Raw genomic sequence first — 20,067 nt, 5'->3', positions numbered from 1 at the left:
GCTGCGCCGCACGCGTACCCGAGCAGATATCTGAAGATACTTATTGTGATAAGGTTGTCGGCGATAAGTCATGCTGGCGCGTTCGTCGGTGGCCGCCGCCTCACCTTCGTTCTTTCCCGATGCTTACCCGCAAAGGCATCGCCGCAATCGCGCGGAAGTCGGAATCGGTGATAGACTGATCTACGCACTTCTCGAAAAGACGGAAAACCTTTGGCGGCACATTGTGGCGTCGGGAAGTTTAGCAGCGCAGTAAAATTTTATGGGACAAAACGTTATCGCGGTACGCAGGGTACGCACTAACCGGTAGGCGTAGGGTGAAGCACTACGGCTTATGCGGTCAGCGAATGCATTAGGCTCTATGAGACTCGGTCGGGGATTCGTTGCAACTACGTTTTAACCGTTAGTACGCTTAAAGCGGGTACGTATTAAGGAGGTTCGACTGTACTTTTCATGGGGCTTTTATTGCCTTTATTGTTCGTTGGCTTCATTAGGTTGCATCTAACAAAGATACGAGCCCGTCTATCCAGTCTCTTTTTCTTTTCCATTACGTCTTCCTCTGTTATTCAGTGAAACATTTGCCATAGGTGTGCCCATATAACAGCAGTTGCTTCTCATTGTCCTATGCAGGTGATGGCCTGGACGGCATGAAGAACTCGCCGGCCAATGGGCCCGGCACGCCGCGGGAGGACGGGCCTCCCATGGGCGATTATGGGATTCCCGGATACGGACAGGAAAATGTGAGTGAAACATTTTCCGTGTCGTTTTGCATCAAACTTGTGTCGTGTAGCTGGCGTGAGCTGCGCCTTTTCCACACACTGGAGAAATTGCTGCAGTGGTTACTGATGCTGCATGAGTTCTGACATGTCAGATACTGGAAGACTGAGGAGGAAAGTGTGAGTTCGGAGGTCGAGTGCAACAAAATGTTCACATTAGCCAAATCACCTGTACTCTGTGAGCATCGTGCATATCTAAAGTGATCTTTGCAAAGCAGGGGAAAATCTGGTTGTCTTGTTTCGTTACTAAAAGACTTCAATTATTAGTGTCTAAGCAGATCAAGCAGGCAGGCAGTGCGTGCAACTTGTGGTTATCGGATGTGATGCAAGTCCCAGCGCATTGCCTTTGAGGCTTTAGTAGCCCTGCAACACTCTTTGGCCGTGGTCAGAAAAAAACTGCCGATCAGTAGTTAAAAGGCTCCTGTGAACATGTGAGCTGAATGTCACAGCACTGCAAGCAGCAGGGAATTTACTATTTCGTTTTAAGGACAGCTAGAAATTGCTTGCTCTCCTTTCGGCAAGCTACGTATTCGACGGGAACTACATAGATGAAGGGGAGGCACAGTAGCTGGCTGATTGCATCATTGTGAAAACATTCTCAGTAAGTGCTTATAAGGCTTGGTTAAAATATAGTAAAATTTTTAAAATACACGTTTCTGTCTTCAGAAAAGCTGTAAAAGTAACCATCTTAGTGCTTCCAGTCTCGATCAATGGTCGTCTGCTTATTCTGTTTCTGCTACGTTCTTGTAAGGCAGCGCTGGGCAGCACAGCGTATACTACACCCGTGCTATTTAAGGGGAGACACTGGTCTCGAAACGAAAAGTTTTATTATTGGAGATATTGTAATGAAATTGGGTGTGTATATGTATTTCTTCCTCCTGTTTTCAAAAATATAATTAGTTTTCATGTACTTCAATTAGTTATCAAATTGTGAGAGCATAAGTGAAATCTAATTAGGTAATTTCTTACGGGTCATTAAGACACTTTCCCTCAGTATTTTTAGGTTCTGTTTAAGATGCAGCTGTAGCCAAAGACCTGCCATGTGGAGCTATGCTATTTATATTGTCACTGAGATATATCATCATATAAGAACTTTCAATTGTATTGACATTGTGTAATCTTGAAATGCAATTAGCTCACATTATTGTTCACAAAATTTCATATGTTCATCTTAGCCACAAAAAAATAGCATAGCTCCACAGTCCTATTTCTTACGAATTCAACGGTATAAAATTTATCAAAATTACCTTACAAAAACATAATGAAAAGATCCGTAAGGCTGGTCAAGTTGGCAAAAAATGTGAAGCTGAGAAAATCGCGTTTGAAGATTGACACGCACTGTATAAATTTCTAAAAGGAACCTTTAACCATAAATTTTATTCACATGTTCCCCATCTGTTTCCCTTCAAAACAAAACAGAAAGTGTCTTGTTCCACCCAAGGAATCATATCTAAAAAAATTTTCCAATGTGCAAAGCATGATCAAAACCCCACCATGACAAGCGGCTGGGGGGTTCTGGAAAAGCCATGGGGTATGAGGCTCAAGCGACTGGCTGCTCATGTCTTTTCAGTCTTTAGGAAGAACCTTCTAGATGTTAGGCAGCATGTTACCCTGGGTAATAGGTTGCTATGCTTGAGAGAATACCTTCAAAGTAGTCCAGGACTGTAATCTTCAGTTGCACCCGTTTTGTGTCTCCTTGCAAGAGTCTTTTTTGTGTTGGTGCTCTTCAGATGAGTTGCATTTGCCTTGCGTAAACGCAGAGAGTCTTTTTCTAGGCTTCGTCGAACAAGGCAATCCCCAGCAATATAGCCCAAACTTGCAGCAATGGACTCGTTGGTTGCCCTTCTTCCTTGGTTGTAGATGGCAACAGCCTCAGCGGCAGCTCGCTTCACACTTTCCAGCGAAGCGTTCCCATTCTTTGAAGTTTGGGTCCAGATGACCGAATGAAGACTCTCACTCGCGTTCTGGGTCTTCCCTTCACAGCACCGTGCCAGCAGGCTCTCATCACTGAGCCTCGCAAAGACTGGCTCCAGAGCAGCCCCAACACAAGCCGGCAGGGCATTCTTGTGTGAAGGTGGACTCTCCCCATTGGCCAAGGCTCTATTGTACTTGCACCAAGAGCTAGCACCCTCGGGGCACTTTGAGTGCTTTGGTGCATCATCTGTCGATGTCATGTGCAGCAGTGTAGCTTCGACTGCCCTCTTCATAGCTGGCACGTCATTGATATTGCTCCTCAGGGCATATCCGTAGTAATTCGCGATCTTCTTGATCTTCTCTTGTGTGAGCTTTCCTCTACCCCCAAGAGACTCACCCTGAGCCTTCTTTTTGTCCACAAGGTTCCGTAAAGCTGCACCCATTCGCTTGTGGACATGGTTGATGCAGTCCTTTTTGTCTATTTGGATAAAGCCGTACACCTCGGCTTCGGACAAGGCATGAAAAGTGCGGCTGTCTCCATCAGAGAGCACAGTCGTGTAGCGCAGACCATGCTTGGCCCAGGACCTCTGAAACATGGTCAGCGCAGCCTCTACTTCCATGCGGCCAGAGTTGCATTCGATGTTTCGTTGGCACTCGTGGGTTGCCAGCCAGTCGGTGTACCCTTCGTCTTGCGGCTGTGGTCCCAGGGCACAGCCGAGACAAAAGTTTGAGTAAACAACATGGTCAATTACAAGGCCAGTGTAGAGCTCAATGATGCAGCCCACACCTATGTGTGAGCTCCGACCTCGCGTCATCCATGAGCCGTCGAACACAACATCGATGTTCCCTATGGGGTTCAGGAAGTCTGTATACAGCTCTTTTATTACTGCCACACTAGCAGCTTCACTTTCAGTCGCTGTGTTTTCGCAGGCTTTCACTAAACTTTTTAGGTGTCCCTGAAACGTCTTGTGGTGCAAGCCTCGGTGCGAAAGGTTCATACACGCACAAAAGTCCGAAAGGGCAGTAACACCTTTGCCTATCATCTGTATCCCCTTCATGGCCCTCATGTTGACTTCGAAGGGAGTGATGGTGGCAGTTCCGCTCACTCTCGGAGAAGAAAATTGCTTCTTCTCGAAATCACAACTGCTGCAAGAAAAAATAAGCTTTACCGCAAGGCCGTACTCCTTGTCCGTTGCCTTCCTCACGCTGAGACTTTTTGCGTCGCATTTGTCGCACTTCGCTTGTGCAAAAAAGTTATTCAAAACTTTCATATCGACGAGCAAAAAATCGGTCCCGGCGTCACTGCTGGCACTCCGCGCTTACTCCAAGAAGGTCGAACTTGCGCTGGGTAGCCGACTTTCCAGACAGAACGGTCTTCGTTTGCGCCGATCTCTCAACTCGCTGCGCCTGCTCCGCCGTTGAGTAGTACGCGGCATCAACCCGAAGTGTTTCGCTAGTCGAACTTGGTCCCACGGTGTCGTCAGTTGAAGTTCCCGGCAGGTCCAAAGGGTCCGGCCGCGACTCCAACTCCGCTGCCGACGGTGCACTTGTAGCCGGCGCCTTCTTGTTCCAAGCCCGTTTTTTACGGCTTCCAAAAGCTCGTTGCGTCGATGGTTTCAGACGAGAGTCTCCAGGCATCTCGATCGCGTGGAAAAACTACCGGCACAAAGTAGAGACACGGTCCGTCGAGAAACACGCACGATCGCAAAAGCAGGCGCACACAAACGGACAGCCACGGCGGAGAACCAAACACAAAGAAAAAAAAAATGACGTGTCGGTCGCGCCAGCCAATGGGAGACTCGGAAAGGCGCGCTTGAAAAGCGCGCCGCGTGAGAGCCAATCAGTGGCCTGGAAACGACCTTCAGAAAACCCGCGACGGCGGCCGTTCTGCTTGAGCGACGCCATTTTGAGATGGCGCAAAATGTGCACAAAGAAAACAGCTTCAAATCTAGCCCAAGATGGCGGCGCTCGGCCCGCTGCATGGCCCGCTGCAACGCTCATGGCGCGCGCGGGAAGTTCGAACAAATTTCGTCCTTTTGGGGACATTTTAGTGCTGCCGGGGTGCTTTGAAAGCCGATTTTATCGCGTTTCCCGACCGAATTTAGCGTTAGCAATTTGAGAGTAGGTGCTCAGAAGTACAAACGCCTCGAAAATAAGCTTTGCGAAAAATCGATTTTTTGACCATTTTTGACCGTTCCAAGACCCGCGTCTCCCCTTAAAACGCTGCATGCCTGAGCTGGTCACTTGTCTAGTACTGAGCCCACGACGACGGCACCAGCGCACTTTCCAGCAATACCGGGTTAACGGACGATGGTGTCGACATCTTGTGACGCTTCGTGCAACCAGTCATGGACACGTTTGTTTTAGATGCGAAGCATCTCTTGCTCGGATCTATGTCCCCCGGCGTCGGCGTCCGCACTCACACTACGCATGCGCAACTCTCCTCCTTCCCTCTCTCCAACAGCTGCGCGTTACTCTCTCCACTTCTCTACCAGCACCTGCTTGCGCTTCTGCTGCGTTCTCACTTCTGCTCTCACGACACGTACGCTACTCTCCTCCTCTAGTCGCCTCTTCTTCAAGTGTGACTATAAAGCGGGGGTTGAGCGCTGTGCGCATTCAGTTCAGTGCTTGCTTCGGTGCACTCCGCTTGACTCCGTTGATGCTTCTAATGAAGTGTGATGGTCCGATGAAGTGTGATGCGGGCTCGACATGCCGAAATTCTCTCCTCTCCTACGCTGTCCCCCTCTCGCGCGCCTGTCGACCGCGTTCCCCACTCGCCCTGTGATAATTAACGGCCAGGCTAGAGGGAGACACGACGCGCGTAGTGTTCCTCTTCGCGTTCCACGATGCGAGGTCGGTAGCATGCCCAACAAATGCCGACGAAACGCGATCGTGCAAGTTCTCCGGCTTCGCATCGCCTCATGGTTCGCTTTAGCGGGAGATGGTGTAATTTTTTTATGTAGCAGCCGTTTCAATGCAGTGTAGCTATGCTAATGAGTGCTTGTGAAGGACCCCAGCCTTGCTGCTGCCAGCAAAAAAAAAAGAAAAAAAAGTTTAGAGGTCAACTGAAATGTGCACCTGCAGAAAAGAAGACATGCTTCACTGCAACACAGTGGTGGTGACATGCAGGCAGCATGTCGCATGCTTCTCGAAACAACAGCGCGTCATGAAAAAAAAAATAATAATAAAGGATCGCCGATGGAATTCGCGATGTATGTGGACCTCCGATTGGCGGTTGCTCTGGCAACTTGCGCACTTGCACTGCTGGTGGAGTTCTTGCCTGCAACGCCTACTTCGAAAACTTCAATGATCACGTTTTCCAGCCAGAACACTTCGCGAATTCCGTCACACTGGCCAATATTAAATTATTTATTTTACCAGAAAGAATGGGCGAAAGGTCACATCATGACGCGTCAACACTGCGAGGAGCAGGTGATACGCTGCCAGCGTGTGACTACTGTGTTGCAGTGAATCACGTCTTGTTTTCCGCAGGCACGCATTTTAGCTGACTGCGAGACCGTGCTTTTTTTTCATCTTTTTTTTTCTTTTTTTTCTCTGGCAGCAACGATGCCCACCGTTTTCCCAGGTTTGCGGCAAAATTGGGATTGGGTATTGCTGGAAAACATAACCCTTGGGGCCCCAAACCTGCAGGAGCAGCAAACGACCACCTCTCATTACTTTCAGTAATTCAACTAAGTTCTTTGGATCCCACTTTTTGTATGTTTCGTTAATTCGAAAACCCACTTAATTCGAAGATTTTTCACAGTCCCAGTAACTTTGAATTAAGGAGGTTTTACTGTAGTTGAAAGTTTGGCGACCTATCCTGTCTTCTTGTTTTTTTCCTTGATTCTCAGTTTGCACGTATCGTTTGCTATTGTCATGGAGCTCGGCCAGACTGTCGCACTACAGCAGCGCTTCTGGTGCTGTGTAGTTACCACGGCCACCACAGGTTGCCGTCACCCTCCGGTAGACTAAAATGCTCGTGTGGCACATGCTGACATAGCTTTCTGTCCCCTTGTCATGCCCCCCTGTTTAGCTTCCAGCGCACTCGTTTGGACGAAAAGAGAGAAAAGTCGTTCTCAGCCTGCAACAAGTCACTGTAACTCCTTGCAAAATTTTTTTGCGGCCATAGATTCATGAGGCAATACTCTTGCGGCCATTTGATGATTACTTGAAAAGGTGTTGCTTGGGACCCTTCAGTGTGCCACGATTGTCACCTAATGTCTGGAACCATGCCAAAGAGCAAAGCTGGCGCTTTGAGTTCTGGATTGTGCATCATTTCCAGCAAGTAGTATTGTTGACATCTCGCTTCTGGTTTCAAGCATGCCTAGTTTTGCGACGGATCTGCTCATATTTGAAACGTGGTGCAGTTTTTCTGGAACTATACAGTAAAACCTTCTTAAGATGCACCCAATTCAAACATGCTCCAAAATGTTGTTGCAGCAGGTCCTAGGCCCAGTCTGCATACGGTTTAATCGTATTCACTGTCCACTTAACTCTACTGGCTCGTATGCCTACTTGAATAGTGTGTATCGCAACCATTTTTTCTCGCACAAGGGCCAACTGTGCCCCTCAACATTGTGGCCGACGCCACAATGAACCACAAGACCTCCCACCATGTCAGGAAGAACAGAGGATGGCTGACCAATGCTTTTGACATCGGCGATATGCTTTGATGTCGACCAATGCTTTTGACGTCGGTGATGCCTGCACTTATAAGGATTAGAAATGCACGAAGGCATGATAACGGCCAGTGACGATTGTGCCGGTATGGCTTGTACCAACAACCCTATTCCTGTAAGCATCCCTGTCTGCTCTGCAACACGTCTGGTGCATACCTGCCAACTCTCCCAGTTTGCCTGGGAGGCTCCCGAATTTTGAGCAGTTGACCCACTTTTACAGACACAACCGTAAATCTCCCGAAATACAGCGCTAGTGCCACCATGGAAAAAAAAAGTAATAATTACATCGGTTCTAAAATTTTCTGAGAGTGTGCAGAATGTCTGTAGTCACCTTTGCCACATTACACTTGTGTAGTGCAGAAAAGCATGTTAAGATTGGCAAGGGGCAATTAGTTGTCACGGGACAGAGCAGATTACACATGTGTGCAAGCACTGTGCAATTACGAGTACCAGTATGATCAGTGACATCTACAAACCTTACTGGCGATCACTCATTTATGACATCACTGCCGCTTTGAGAAACAATAGAACAATGTGTAGTACACCAGTTTTCTTCTGTTGCGCTCCCATGGCCAACTTTGCGAATCCCCCGAATTTTGAGGTCACCAGGTTGGCAGGTATGATGGCGTTGTACTATTTCATGCATACCGTGTGCATTTAACAGGCAGCAACCTGCACGGGATGCACTGCCGTTTGCTGCCGCCATCTCGTGCGGGGCTGTACTCGAAGTGCACGTCACTTGCAAAAACGAAAGCAGCATTGCAGTTGCAGCGCTGGCTCAACAAGATATGGCACCGTACACATGCACGGTCGGTAGCGGCATGGGCATGAGGAAACCTCTCTTCACTGACACATTTGCAGCAAATGTATGCGTACAGTACAGCAAGCATTCCAGCATAGGGATGGCATGAGCTTGATAGGTGGCATGCAGATGGACAAAATATGGCCACAAATCTTTTCTTTGTAAATCAGTTCTGAGGAATCCCGCAAGGTGGTGGAAGGATTAGGAGAGGGAAATTGACAGCCACCCATTTGTAGTACGAAGCCACAAGGGAATCTTTGAGAAATCCTAGTGGTTTTCCTTGTGGTTTCGTGCTGCAAGTAGGTGATTGTCAATTTCCCTTCCCAAATTTCTTCTTTCATCTTCTAATCGTGTGTCACCGTGTTTTGCTTCAGAGTGTGGTTTGCACCATCTATAATTTAACCATGTTCTCTGGAACATGCCACAGACAGTGAAGCTGCATCAGAATACAAAAGCGAGTTGTCTTTTGTTTTCTAAGGAGAAGACGGCTGACCTGTCATGGCTTAGCAAAAGTACTATGGCCCACCGGAGCGCTCCTAGGATTTGTAATGGCAAAGTTTCATCATTGTTTTGTACATATTGATGTGGTAGGGTAGTAGTGTGCACTGAAAGAAGTTTCAGAATACTGCATTACTCGTGCACCATTGAAACTGGTTGACACGTTGAAGGTGCAGCCCACTTCGTTATCGTATGCACTTTTGTCTTATCGTGCGAGAGCTGCATGTGACTGCCGTAACAGCATTGCAATGTGCAGGAATATTGTATTTCCATTAAACAAAACACCACATAGCTGTAAACAGCATGAAGCCTGGTTTGCAAGCATTGGTGCTTGCAACTTCTGAATGGGTCAAGCACACATTAGGTGATTGGCGTGCAAAAAACAAATACGTAGTAGTGATGTCAGAGTTTGTATTGACCATTATGTATTATCAACAGACACAAATGCCCAGGGCGTATTCCAATTCTGGCCACCTTTTTAAGACTGTCTACATAGACAGCTTATAAGAGAGATTTGAGCTTGAGTAACTGAACACACCTGCACAACAAAGCACTGCAAGACACACAAAGGTCATTTTTAATTTTTTTTTTTTTTTACATATGTCTTGTGCTCGAAGTTCTGATAGCACGACTGTGTCTTCCTGTGAGCAGACGGCCTTCTCATCTTATTTCCAGTCGCTGCCTTGTTTGTACAGTATGGCCTGCATTGTTTTTTTACTTCAAATGCTGTCTTCGCGTAGCTGTCTCTTTTGTTGGATTTTGCTCAGCCTCCGTGGTGGCTGGCGCGGTAGTTACAGTGCTCGGCTTGGTGACCCAAAATACACGGGCTCTACAGTATCCCAACCGTTGCAGCCGCATTTAGATGGAGGCGAAACGGTAGAGGCTCGTGTACTGTGCAGTGTCAGTGCACGTTAAAGAAGCCCAGGTGGTCGAAATTATCCGAAACCCTCCACTACGGCTTACCTCACAATCATATTGTGGTTTTGGCACATAAAACCCCAGAAATTACCTGCCGTCAGGAATTACCTGAGTCTGAATGAAACTAAAAATTGTTGCCGTCTCCTCGGCTGTCTTGCTTAGCTTTCTACGGTGAGTATTGGGACACATTTCAAAATGTTAACAGTGCATAGAACGATTAGGAAGGGACGAGACGACAGAGGTAAAGCCCCAGTTGACATTACCTATATTCACGGACACGCGAAAGAAAAAGGAAACTATGCAGAATCTAGAGGAAACGCATGCAATCTGTGGCTTGGGTGTGCGGGCTTGTGATTTTTGGGGTTGGGGGGTAAGGGAGGTGTGTTTGGTTGGGGAAGGTGCCTATGTGTGGGGCAGTGCTGATCCTGTTGTTGTGGTGGTTGTGTGTCGCTTGTAGGTGTTTCACCAGTGGATTGATAGTCAGGTTCAGGCAAGCTGCCGATGCTGAACGCTGCTGCGTAAGAATAACCATCTCTCTTTCTCGCACTCACTGCCGTGTGTGTGTGTGTTCCTGCTTGCCCCGAGTGCACTTGGCCGTTGCTGCTGCTTTCTGCTGCACCCTTTCCTCCTCTGCTTGGGGGCTGCGCTGGTGCATTGGTGATGGCCTGTACGCCTGAACACGTTAGATAACTCACTAATGGTTATTGGTGGCGGCGGTGGTGGTGTTAGCAGTGGCGGTGGAGGGGGCTTGCCGGCGCTGAACCACGAAAGGCATTGCAGAGCTTATTTTCAAAAAGAATATCTTGTAACTGGGGCACGCTTGTATTTTTTTGCAGCGCAGGCAGTGTTTTTCACACTGAATTTAAGTGCAAAAACTTGTTACTTTTCGAATGTTTGCTTGACCTGCTTTGATTCGCCGAAGTGATGCATCTCGCCCCGCTGTGCCAGCGTCCGCTGACGGAATTGCGGCACTCAGCAAATTGTGAGACAACGTGCGAACGTGTGGAAAGCAAGACTTGCACGATCTCGTCCCCGCCCTCGATTGCTGGACCTGATAAACTTGCTGATCTGAAGGAGAATCGGAGCATTTCCTATAAAACATACAAGATGGCCCCCACCCGACTGGTGCAGCTGCCAGGGGCCATGCTTTTAATCTGCACGGATGCGCCTTGATTCCGACAAGACAATGCGTTTGCCACTCTGCGGATTCTAGTTGTGCTGCAACTGAACTGCACTGTGGAACAGCCTGCTAGTTTAAAGGCCACTATCATTTCCTGACAGGGCACCGCAGTGTGCAAGCAAATAGAGTTCGTCCACGCTTCCTGCATGGTACCTCGCCAACATGCTAAGCGCACCTAACACTGTAGGACTCCCCTGATTGTGTAACGTTTCATGAGAAAAAAATTCTGTTTTTAGAAAATTTCTCTGCGGAGTTCTGATGGTGAAAGAACTGTAGACAACTTTTCTTGAGCAAGCTTGCACTGGTTAATTAAGTAGTATTTCAGAAAGTCGCCATTTTCTAAAAACGATGTTTGGCACATTGCTATTTATAGATAGCTTCATCTTGTAATGTGCTGCCAGGAATTGACAAAAACCAAGGAAACAAAAGACATGCACAAGGTGAAGGATTTCTCACTCTTTGGCTATTCCTGACGTTACTGGATGAAGTCATTCCAGCTAGCCGCCATTGCAGCCTTATTAGCTACTGGTAGCCCTAGTCTTGCTGCTCGCATGCAGTGTATAAAGTTATCGTACAACATTTTAATAAGGCGTGCATGATTCCCTGAAAAGGTGTGTGCTCAGGGCAATCTTTCAAAACGATTTCGTTCATAAGTAATTTCCGCTGCTCTACATAAAGTCCAGTCATGTACAGTAGAACCTCGTTGATACGTTTCCGAAAAAACGCGGAAAATAAACGTACGATCCGAATCCAGTAAAAATTGAGGCTGACAAGCCCATATTGAGGTGCAAGGGCAAAAAACATTTATTTCTCAAAAAACATGGAGGGACTCTTCGATTTTCGAACTCCTGACATCTCGCTGGCAGCCAGAGGTCAGCCAGCTAGTTCCGGTCCTGACCGAAAATAACGCCGTGGTCACGTGTATTGAAATCCCGAGACAACCAGAATACTGCGAAATCGAACTCTGGGACAACCAGCGTAAATGTAAAGAAACGCTACCGCCGCGTCAGCAGACGAAAGGTTGCACCGCATGAGCGTCGGTTCTTTCTGCATTGCCGCGTGGAAATATGGGGATAGGTTTGCCGAAGAGCAGAAGTGATATTCTCGAGCATACGCATTTGGGATACGATCATGTACGTTCGCAAGATCACTCGTGACTTGCCTCGTCCGTGAAGAAAACTGCCACCCGCTAGAGGCTTAACAAGCTCAACTCTTCGCAGTGCAACACGATATGCGAAATCTCGCGAAAGTGGTAAGCGTCCCCAAAAGCGACAGCTGTTAGTGGCTATCGCGTACTACGTCGCTCACTCGCGCTGATCAGTTTGCGTTCTGTCTTAACTTGAGACAAGCGCTGGTATGTTCGCCGCCACTCGTAATCGCACCATCTCACACGTCGGAACGGGCTTTAAAAGATAACGTCCGGCGTAATAGCACCCGAAGGTGAAGTCCCCAAGCGCCCGCACTGCAATCTGTCGAGTCCTCGGAAAAATGGCGGTGAGCGCATCGTCTCGTTTTGGCGTCTGATCACCAGAAACCTCCCAGATATCTTCCAGAACAAATCTTTTCTGGCAGCTTCTGACAACCCGCTGGTAGGCAGAATTGCCCAGCCAGAGAAATACGAACGCCGACTGTAAATGCGCCGGGTGGAGCAACCCAAAAACGAATGCGCTCCGGGAGAAAAGGGGGGGGGGGGGGGGAATTATCGGCCATATTGACTGGGCACAATGGCGGCGTTGCTATGGTTACAGGTCGCGGCATGTTGTGCAGCGGCGGCATGTGCGTTTCCGCGGCAAGCAGTTTGAACATTTTGACGGCCAGCGTCGCCGCCAGCCTTCGGGTCGGTGCGTGGTTGACAGAGAGCGGCGATCGAGCAATTAGGAGAAGACACGGAGGGAAGAGAAAGCGCGGAGGGGGGAAAGGCACTGCGGAGAAGCTTCCGTCGCTGCGTGGCGGCTGTCTGCCACTTCGCGCTTCATAAGTACGCAAGAGGGCCCTTTTTGCACACCCGAATAAGAGTTTCCGAGTACAAAACGTATCATACGACCACAGTTTTCCGCGGTGCTGAACGTTGTTGCCGAATAATCGTATTTTCCGGGAACGTATTAACCGGAACGTGTTACACACAGATGTATTGGGTTATTTTTAATTTTTGGGATTTCTAGCGTATGAGCCGGGAAATCGTACTAAGCGGGAACGTCTCAACGAGGTTCTGTATTCCAGTAGCTGCTGCACGCTGCTGCAGTGACCGTCCTGAGCCTTGTTTTGATAACTGACAGAACCGATGGTCAAGTGAGCTTTGCAAGAACAGCATTGAAGTCTAAAACAATGCAAACAGCCGGGCAAGCACTGCCCTGCGTTCCATTTGTATGAAGAAAGCAGTGTGGTAACGTGACGATCGTTGCTGAGCCATTGTGAGCCATGGTCGAAGGTCGCCACCTCGCAGGCGTGTTAAAGGGACGGACAGCCGATTTTTATGGTGCCTGCTTTATTTAGTGCAACAGAGAGCTTTCTGGTCAAATGATCTAATCATGGAATGGTAACACGGAAAACGTTGTGAAACATTTATAATCAAATTTTTCTATCTGCACCGGCTATGAAGTCATATACACACATGTGCTGCTAACAGTGGTAGGTGAGCGTAAGAGCAGTTCGTGTTTGTGTGCGGCAGTTTGCTGCACATACACCGCGGCTCAACATATCGACTAGTTGCCAGAAAAGTCGCAGAAGCGATAGATAACGCCATTGGCTCAGGAGTTTCTGCACCTGGTTGCCATGATGGAGAGTTTCTCAAGAATGTCTACTCATCTGTATTCCTTAGCTCACAGTATTGTTGCAATTGAAACAAGGGAAAGGGAGAAGATGCAGATGCCACGTATGCTGGAGTGACAGTCTTGGATCAGCCACTCAATGCTCGATTTTGCGACAAGCCAAAACAGTTGTTTTCTAACCAAGGCTAACTATTTGCGACTCTTTCCAACCAATGACTTAGCGACTTCAGTGTGCTGAAACATTTGCAACCACCACAGTCGCGCATACTCAGTGTCACCAGTGTGACCGAGCTCCAAAGCTGCACATCAGTGTCTGGAGCTCGTTGAAATTGAATTGAAAAACATTTAATGAGAGGTTTTAGCAGTGACGATGATACTGTACAGGAAGTACAACTGTTCGATATGCACAACGATTCGTCATATGTGGGTTCGATGTATGCGGGTTCGACTGTATTATTTTTGGATGGTCTAAGCTCATATTCGCACATGATGTGGGCAAGAGTTGGTTGGCCCCCCTACACCATGGGCAACTGCCTGAGTTTGTGGTTTTGCCATGCCTTGATTGAGTGAACACTAAGTATAACAAATTACTAGAAGCTGGTGCAGGTGTAGAATCCTAAGGGCTCCTGGTCACACTGCAAGGCCAAAAGCACTTGCTTCTTATTCTTTTTTTTTTTTGTGGGCCATGACTTCCTTTAATTCTTTCTCTTTTTTTACATTTGGTGCAAGGTGGCAGCTTTGCTGCATACTCCTCTTTTGTTTTGGGGTGTGCGTCGCTTGGATTTTGTTTTGTTTTTTTCTATTCGGTATCCTTTCTCTCTCAACCGGCCATGCTGTTAGCAAAGCTGCGTTTTATTGGGGAAAAAAAAACGGCACTGGTTGGTGTGTACTGCAACTCGGTCACAGATGCATGTGTTTTCTCTCACTTCTCCGTCACACACATACACTTCACAACACACCTCCTTCACGTGTGTTTGTGTGCTGGGTTTTGCTACTTTGGTGCTAGTGGCACCACTTGTTGTGTCATTAACAGTGTGTTACAGGTGTGGTTACAGGTGTGATGTTTGCTCTTGACTTGTTAGAAGTATGCTGCTGTCATTTGCACACAGGGACGAATAATGTACGGGCTGCAACCTTAGCTGTCGCAGCTATACTCCGTTTCATACATCAGGTGCAATGCTTCAGAAGCTAGCGAGACTTCTTGCAGTAGATGTGTTCGCACCAAGACATAGTTCAGTGATTTTACCACCCGTAATGTTTTTTTTGTTTTAAGACTGAGTAATAAAGGAAGATGCTTTGTGCCTTAGAAATAAGCAAGCCCCATTATTTTTACGGCTTTCAACGCGTTGTTCTGGATGATGGATTATCATCTCTTTGTTTTTGTACCATGGCCTCTGTGATTAGTTCCAGTGGCGCGCAGCCTGAGCCAGTCGTGGAGGTCATGTTTGCAATGACGAAATCCAAGTGCAAGACGCGCGAACTTGCACATCTTTTTTTTTTAAAGGGGTCATGAACCACTTTTCTAAGTAATGGTCTAATGACCTCATTATCGGAGTTTACTGCCTCCCGAATCGATTGCCGCAAAAATTTCTCGAATCAGTCGAACGAGCGGAGTTACGGGGGTTTGGCGCACGCTCTCAGTGCTTTCTCTCTTTTCTCGTCCCAATGAGCGCAATGGAAGCTACACAGGGAGGGATGGCACGGGGAAAGAAGTTACGTCAGCGCACGTCGTGAAACACGATCGCTCTCCCGCTGTGATTCATGTGCGCGAGTGTGGCTACCGTGTAAAGTTAGCAGACTGAGGAGTACGGCGCCGACAAATGGTGGCACCCCGTGGCAAGAAGTCATCTGATCTGAACGTCGCTCTCGATTTATGTCAGCTATCAGTTAATGAGGATGCTATGCCTTTTGCGACGCGGAGAAGCAGATATGCGACGTCAACCGGCAGGCGCTTCGCCCACCGATGAGAATGAGAACTGGCCTCTGTTTGAAAAGAGGGCGCCTGAGAAAATAGTAACTTCGCGCTCCGCTTGCAGCCTTTACGCGGCATGCACGACTGCAATATTTGGCTGAGCAGTTCATAGCCGTGTCAGCTTTCCACAGGATGTTTTTTTTTTTCAACAAGCTCAAGGGGTGCTTCATGACCCCTTTAATCATTATTATGTTTCAGCGCAAGGAAACACGAGGACACAGCACTACTAACAACTGAGGTTTATTCTAGGAGGAAGCAATACTGTTTTTTTTTTTATGCATCGGGACATGCCATAAAAATAGAGAACAAGGTACTATTGTCTCTACGTGCTAGTCTGCCAAGTATTTTCATAATGGTTTCATCCCGAAGTGTGTGCTCTGTGCTTCTCTTTGATGCTGTCGCATTTGTGTGTGTGGTTACTGATCTGGTCGCTCTTTTTCTTTTTCCCGCCTTCTGCTTTGCACGGGGGCGTCTGCTGCACCGGCGGCTGTCTCAGGATCAGACGGAATCGGCAGCAATACTGAAGATCAAGGAGAGCATGCAGGAGGAAGCCAAGAGGTTTGAGAAGGACACGCCCGCTGAGCCCCCGGACTACTTCATGCAATAACCGGGGGCCCCCCCGCCACCCCCGCCGCCGCCACCGCCGCCATTGCGCGCACGTGGCAGAGCAAAGTCAAAGCCGCAGCCGAAGAAGAAGGCCGCCACCAGGGGGCGCGGGAGGCGGCGCCAGCCACCGTAGCCGTTCGTTCCCGTCTCTCGAGGACTGCCGCACCGCACGACCGGAAAAGGCCCGCGACGCGCCGCAGGAAGGGGGCATGTGTGACTTGGGGCCCCCCCTCGGACGTGTCTTTTGGGGCCTCTTGATCCCTTGGTTGTGCCCTCCTGCCCCGGAGACTCTTGGTTTCCTGCGACTCTTTTTTTTTTTTCTTTTTTTTCCTTCGCCGTCAGACGGTCTGTTGGCACTGTCTGCAGTGACCAAACTTGCATGTGCGTTGTCAGTCACGTGATGGAGGCAGTGTCAGCTACGTGCTGTCGTCTTCTTTCGGTTTAGAGAGCTCGTGCCCTGCACCGGCTTGGTTCTTGGCTGCTGCGCTCGTAGGTGCACGTTGGTAGGCATCTTGTTGCCCGGGGCAAAGAGTGAGGAAAGCTGCCACTGACTTCTTGCCTACTACAGTGCCGTAGCAAGCCATTGCCATGGCAATTGAGAGTTAACCATTCCTATCTGCGGTTGTGCACACCATTCTTCTCTATAGTGCCCCCCCTCAACCTTTAACGTTCTTCCTCACTCGAAGCACACGACGGTGGCAGCGCCATGCACATCCTGCGCAGCAGCCCAAGCCTAGCCGGCAGCGATGCATCCCTCGCTCCGGGCAAGAGCTTCTTCTTCCCGATCCCAAGTATGCGCAGTGTTGTTTTTCATTGGACCAGGCGCCATGGGAACTGGCCGTGCGGTGGTGCGCGTGGTGACTGTGCGCGGCTGGAGGAACTGGCGGATGTTGGGCCTTCATCCCGGAGAGACACTCGTTACGCTTCTTCCTACTTTTTGCTGCAGTGTGCCCTGCGGAGTCTTTTTTTTTTTTTTCCGTTTTGCTGGCCGTTGTGTTCCTCATCTTCGAGGAACTCTGTCGCTCTCTCTCTTTATCAAAAGAAGGGTTGTTTTTCATTTGGGTGGGTGGGGTGGCTTATGTGGAAAATTTTCCTTTTCTACTTTCTCCTCTTTGGCAGCTGGCAACCTGTTTATTTCTTTGGGGGCATTCCCTGTCGCCAGAACGACACATAGTTTCGCGGACCAGTGCCGCTTGCCGCATAACCGGTGCAAAGTCTGCGGATCCGCACTTTCGCCATTCTTTCTAGCACAAGGCCAGGCATGGTTTGGGGGCGGGGCATGGCTACTGGACTCTTGGATTCCCGACGAGCACAGTTGTAGTGTCTCGGACTTTTCCTCCATCTCGTTCTCGGAGCTGGCGCACGAGGGAAAAGACCTCTCGGATCGCGACTCCCCCCGAGAACTGCAAACAGAGGAGGATATAAAAAAGAGAAATGAAATTCAGCCGTGGTAATGCCACGAAGCGTTGCGATCGGTAGCAGAGTTAGCCGACGATGCCACGGTTTTTCTCCGTGCTGTTCCGTTAAGTGTTGGTGGGGACTGGCTCGCCACTGCAGACCGTGGTGGCTGCCATCGCGAGTCATCTAGACCTGGCACGCTAAGTCTCTGATGCAGATTGTGAGGGATGTCCGGCGTGGATGCAAACGGTGGGCAGTGTTGTGCCGCGCGGCTCTAGGCCACAGCGTTTGACCACCAAGCTGTGGCGAGTGCACCGGCAAGTGCAAGCCGCCCTGTTGCATAGTGGAGAAGTGTGTAAGGACTTGGTGAGAGGTTGGGCTTGTCGGTGGAGGCATACGTACGTTGTGCTGGATGTGTAGGCTTTGTTTTTTTTTTTTTCCATCTCTCTCCCCGTTCTTTCGTTAAACCATTTCAGCTTTACGGGCTTCTTTCTCGCGACGGGTTTTCGTGCTTTTCCTCGTATTCTTTCCCACTTTTTTCTCAGTTGCCTGCAAAGCAAGGATGAATTGGTGTTCGTTGCTCAGCTAGTTCATGGCACCGTGACTGCATTGTCCGCAAGCATCTATTAAGTGAGACACGGGAGCTTTCGATTTTATCTTGCCGTCTATGTGACGGCAGTGTTTCTATGACATTTGACGTACAGGCAGTTGCAGAGGGTTGCGCAGCGGTATATTTCCCTCGAAAGCAGTCTTGGTGCTTTTCCTTATTTTTCAAGACTGGCATTTTCTTCTAAGCTGAAAAGGGAACACTGTCAGTGAGCAAAGTTTGTTTCCGTAGATTTTTTTTTTCCTGCATTACATGCCTGAGGCATTTATTCATGGTGCAGCGTCAATTCAATGCCGCTGCTGCCGTTTCGATCATGCGGAGGACCTTGTTGCAATGGGCAGTGTATAAAGAGTTGGACAAGCATGCGTTGTACATGACTACGCAGTGTTTGCAGAGAGGGTCCTCGTGCATACAATGCGCGCCTCTCTCGCTACAACTTAATAGGTCCCGAGAAGAGGTTGCACTAACAAACAGAAAAAAAAAGGTGAACGGAAAAGAAGCACATTGTGTGCGCAGACCACTGGGACTCTCACAGAAAAGAGAAATCGTCGAGGGGAAATACATTTTTTGTTTTCCTTTTTCTCCTCTGTAGAAGCAACATGTAGGTGGGAGAATGCGAGCGTGTGAGTGAATGAGCTCAGAGTGCATGTTTGCGTGGTGTCGATAGTGAGAGTGTGTGTGTGTGTGTGTGTGTGTTTGCGCTTGGCGTGTGTATGTGTGTGGGTGGGTTTTCATGCACGAGTCTTGTGTGAATGCAACCTGAAGTGGTTTTGGGAGAATAGATTGTGCATGTGTACATAATATATGTATATGTAGGGGTACAAGGATTACAGATGGTGTGAGGATTAAAAAAAAAACAAAACAAAGATGTTTAGAAGAGAGTTCTACCCTGGTTGCATTTTTTGAGGCTTTTTCCTCATTCTCTTTGTTTTTTTTTTATGTTTTTTTCCCTCCCCCTATCTCCACGACACACAAGCGCTCCTGATTTGCCGATTCGCGTGCAGCGCTTAGATCCTCATCTCTCGCTGCATGTTGCATCGGCCGTGTCCATATCGCAGTGGCGGGACGACGCTTCCATAGCGTGAGCTTTGTTCCCAGCACTCTTGGTGATCGTCGATGCTGTCGCTTTCAATTTCTGGGGGCTGCGTGCTGCAAAGTGGATGAGCCGCGTCGTAGCAGACTACCAGAAGGAGGCATTGTGCGCTGTCGAGATGAGTCGGGCAACGATTCAATTTCGTTGAGAATGCCTGGTCCACTTCGGCTGCGCTTGCCCCACGTTTCTCGACACTCCCTCGACCCCCAGAGTGTGTCGACTCTTGCCAACGTTGCAAGCAGTTATGCTGCATCAGGTTTTCTTCTCGTCGCAGAAGGGGGTCGAGAGGGGTGCTGCAACTTACCTGGTTCGTTTGCAAGAGGGGGAGGAGGCAGGCGTTTTCTTTAATCGAGGCGGGGGGGTGGGGTTAAAAACTGCGAGCAGCACTACATGCTTTGTATATATATGCATATGTACACACACGACACATATATGTAAACCGGCAGGTGAGTTTAACGAGGTGAGAGCAGCTGTGTGCGAGGTGCCCGTGGTTTTTTTTTTCTTCCTCTTTTTTTTTTTTCCATCGACTCTCCGGCTTTTCCTTCCACACGTGGCCGAAGCTTCGTCGTGCGGGGGCGAAGCCAAACGACAACTACAGAGGGGTACTGTTTGGTTTAATTTATAATACACGCGGCGCTCTCCTCCTTTCTCTCCTTCGCCTGTGTATCACCTTGTGCATGTGTACTCTCTCTCCCTCCCTCCCCCGGAAAAAAAATCGTATGAAACAAAGTGTTTCTGTTTAACAGGTGTCCGTGTCGCTCATTCACCATTGGCTGCGATTGGATGCAGAGACCAGGTGGCCATAGAGTTTCCTACAATATTAACTAGAGGGAACTGTGGCGCTGTGATCTTTGAG

At 48.7% G+C, this 20,067-nt stretch overlaps 1 protein-coding gene across 6 annotated transcripts in view; it reads left to right on the top strand.

Moving 5' to 3' along the window:
* LOC119406009 (single-stranded DNA-binding protein 3) overlaps window positions 1-19,954 on the top strand; it is a 115,971-nt gene extending 96,017 nt beyond the window's left edge. For all 6 annotated transcript variants that reach the window (XM_037672853.1, XM_037672856.1, XM_037672854.1 and 3 more), the window contains 2 exons: window positions 628-737; window positions 16,004-19,954. In XM_037672853.1, the coding sequence (XP_037528781.1) occupies window positions 628-737; window positions 16,004-16,114 (221 nt within the window). In that variant the 3' untranslated portion in view covers window positions 16,115-19,954. The remainder of the gene's footprint in view (window positions 1-627; window positions 738-16,003) is intronic.
* The last annotated feature ends 113 nt before the right edge of the window (window positions 19,955-20,067 follow it).

This window comes from Rhipicephalus sanguineus, chromosome 9 (genome assembly GCF_013339695.2).
Source record: "Rhipicephalus sanguineus isolate Rsan-2018 chromosome 9, BIME_Rsan_1.4, whole genome shotgun sequence".
NCBI lineage: Eukaryota > Metazoa > Arthropoda > Arachnida > Ixodida > Ixodidae > Rhipicephalus > Rhipicephalus sanguineus.
This window is presented reverse-complemented; position numbering and strand designations above follow the sequence as displayed.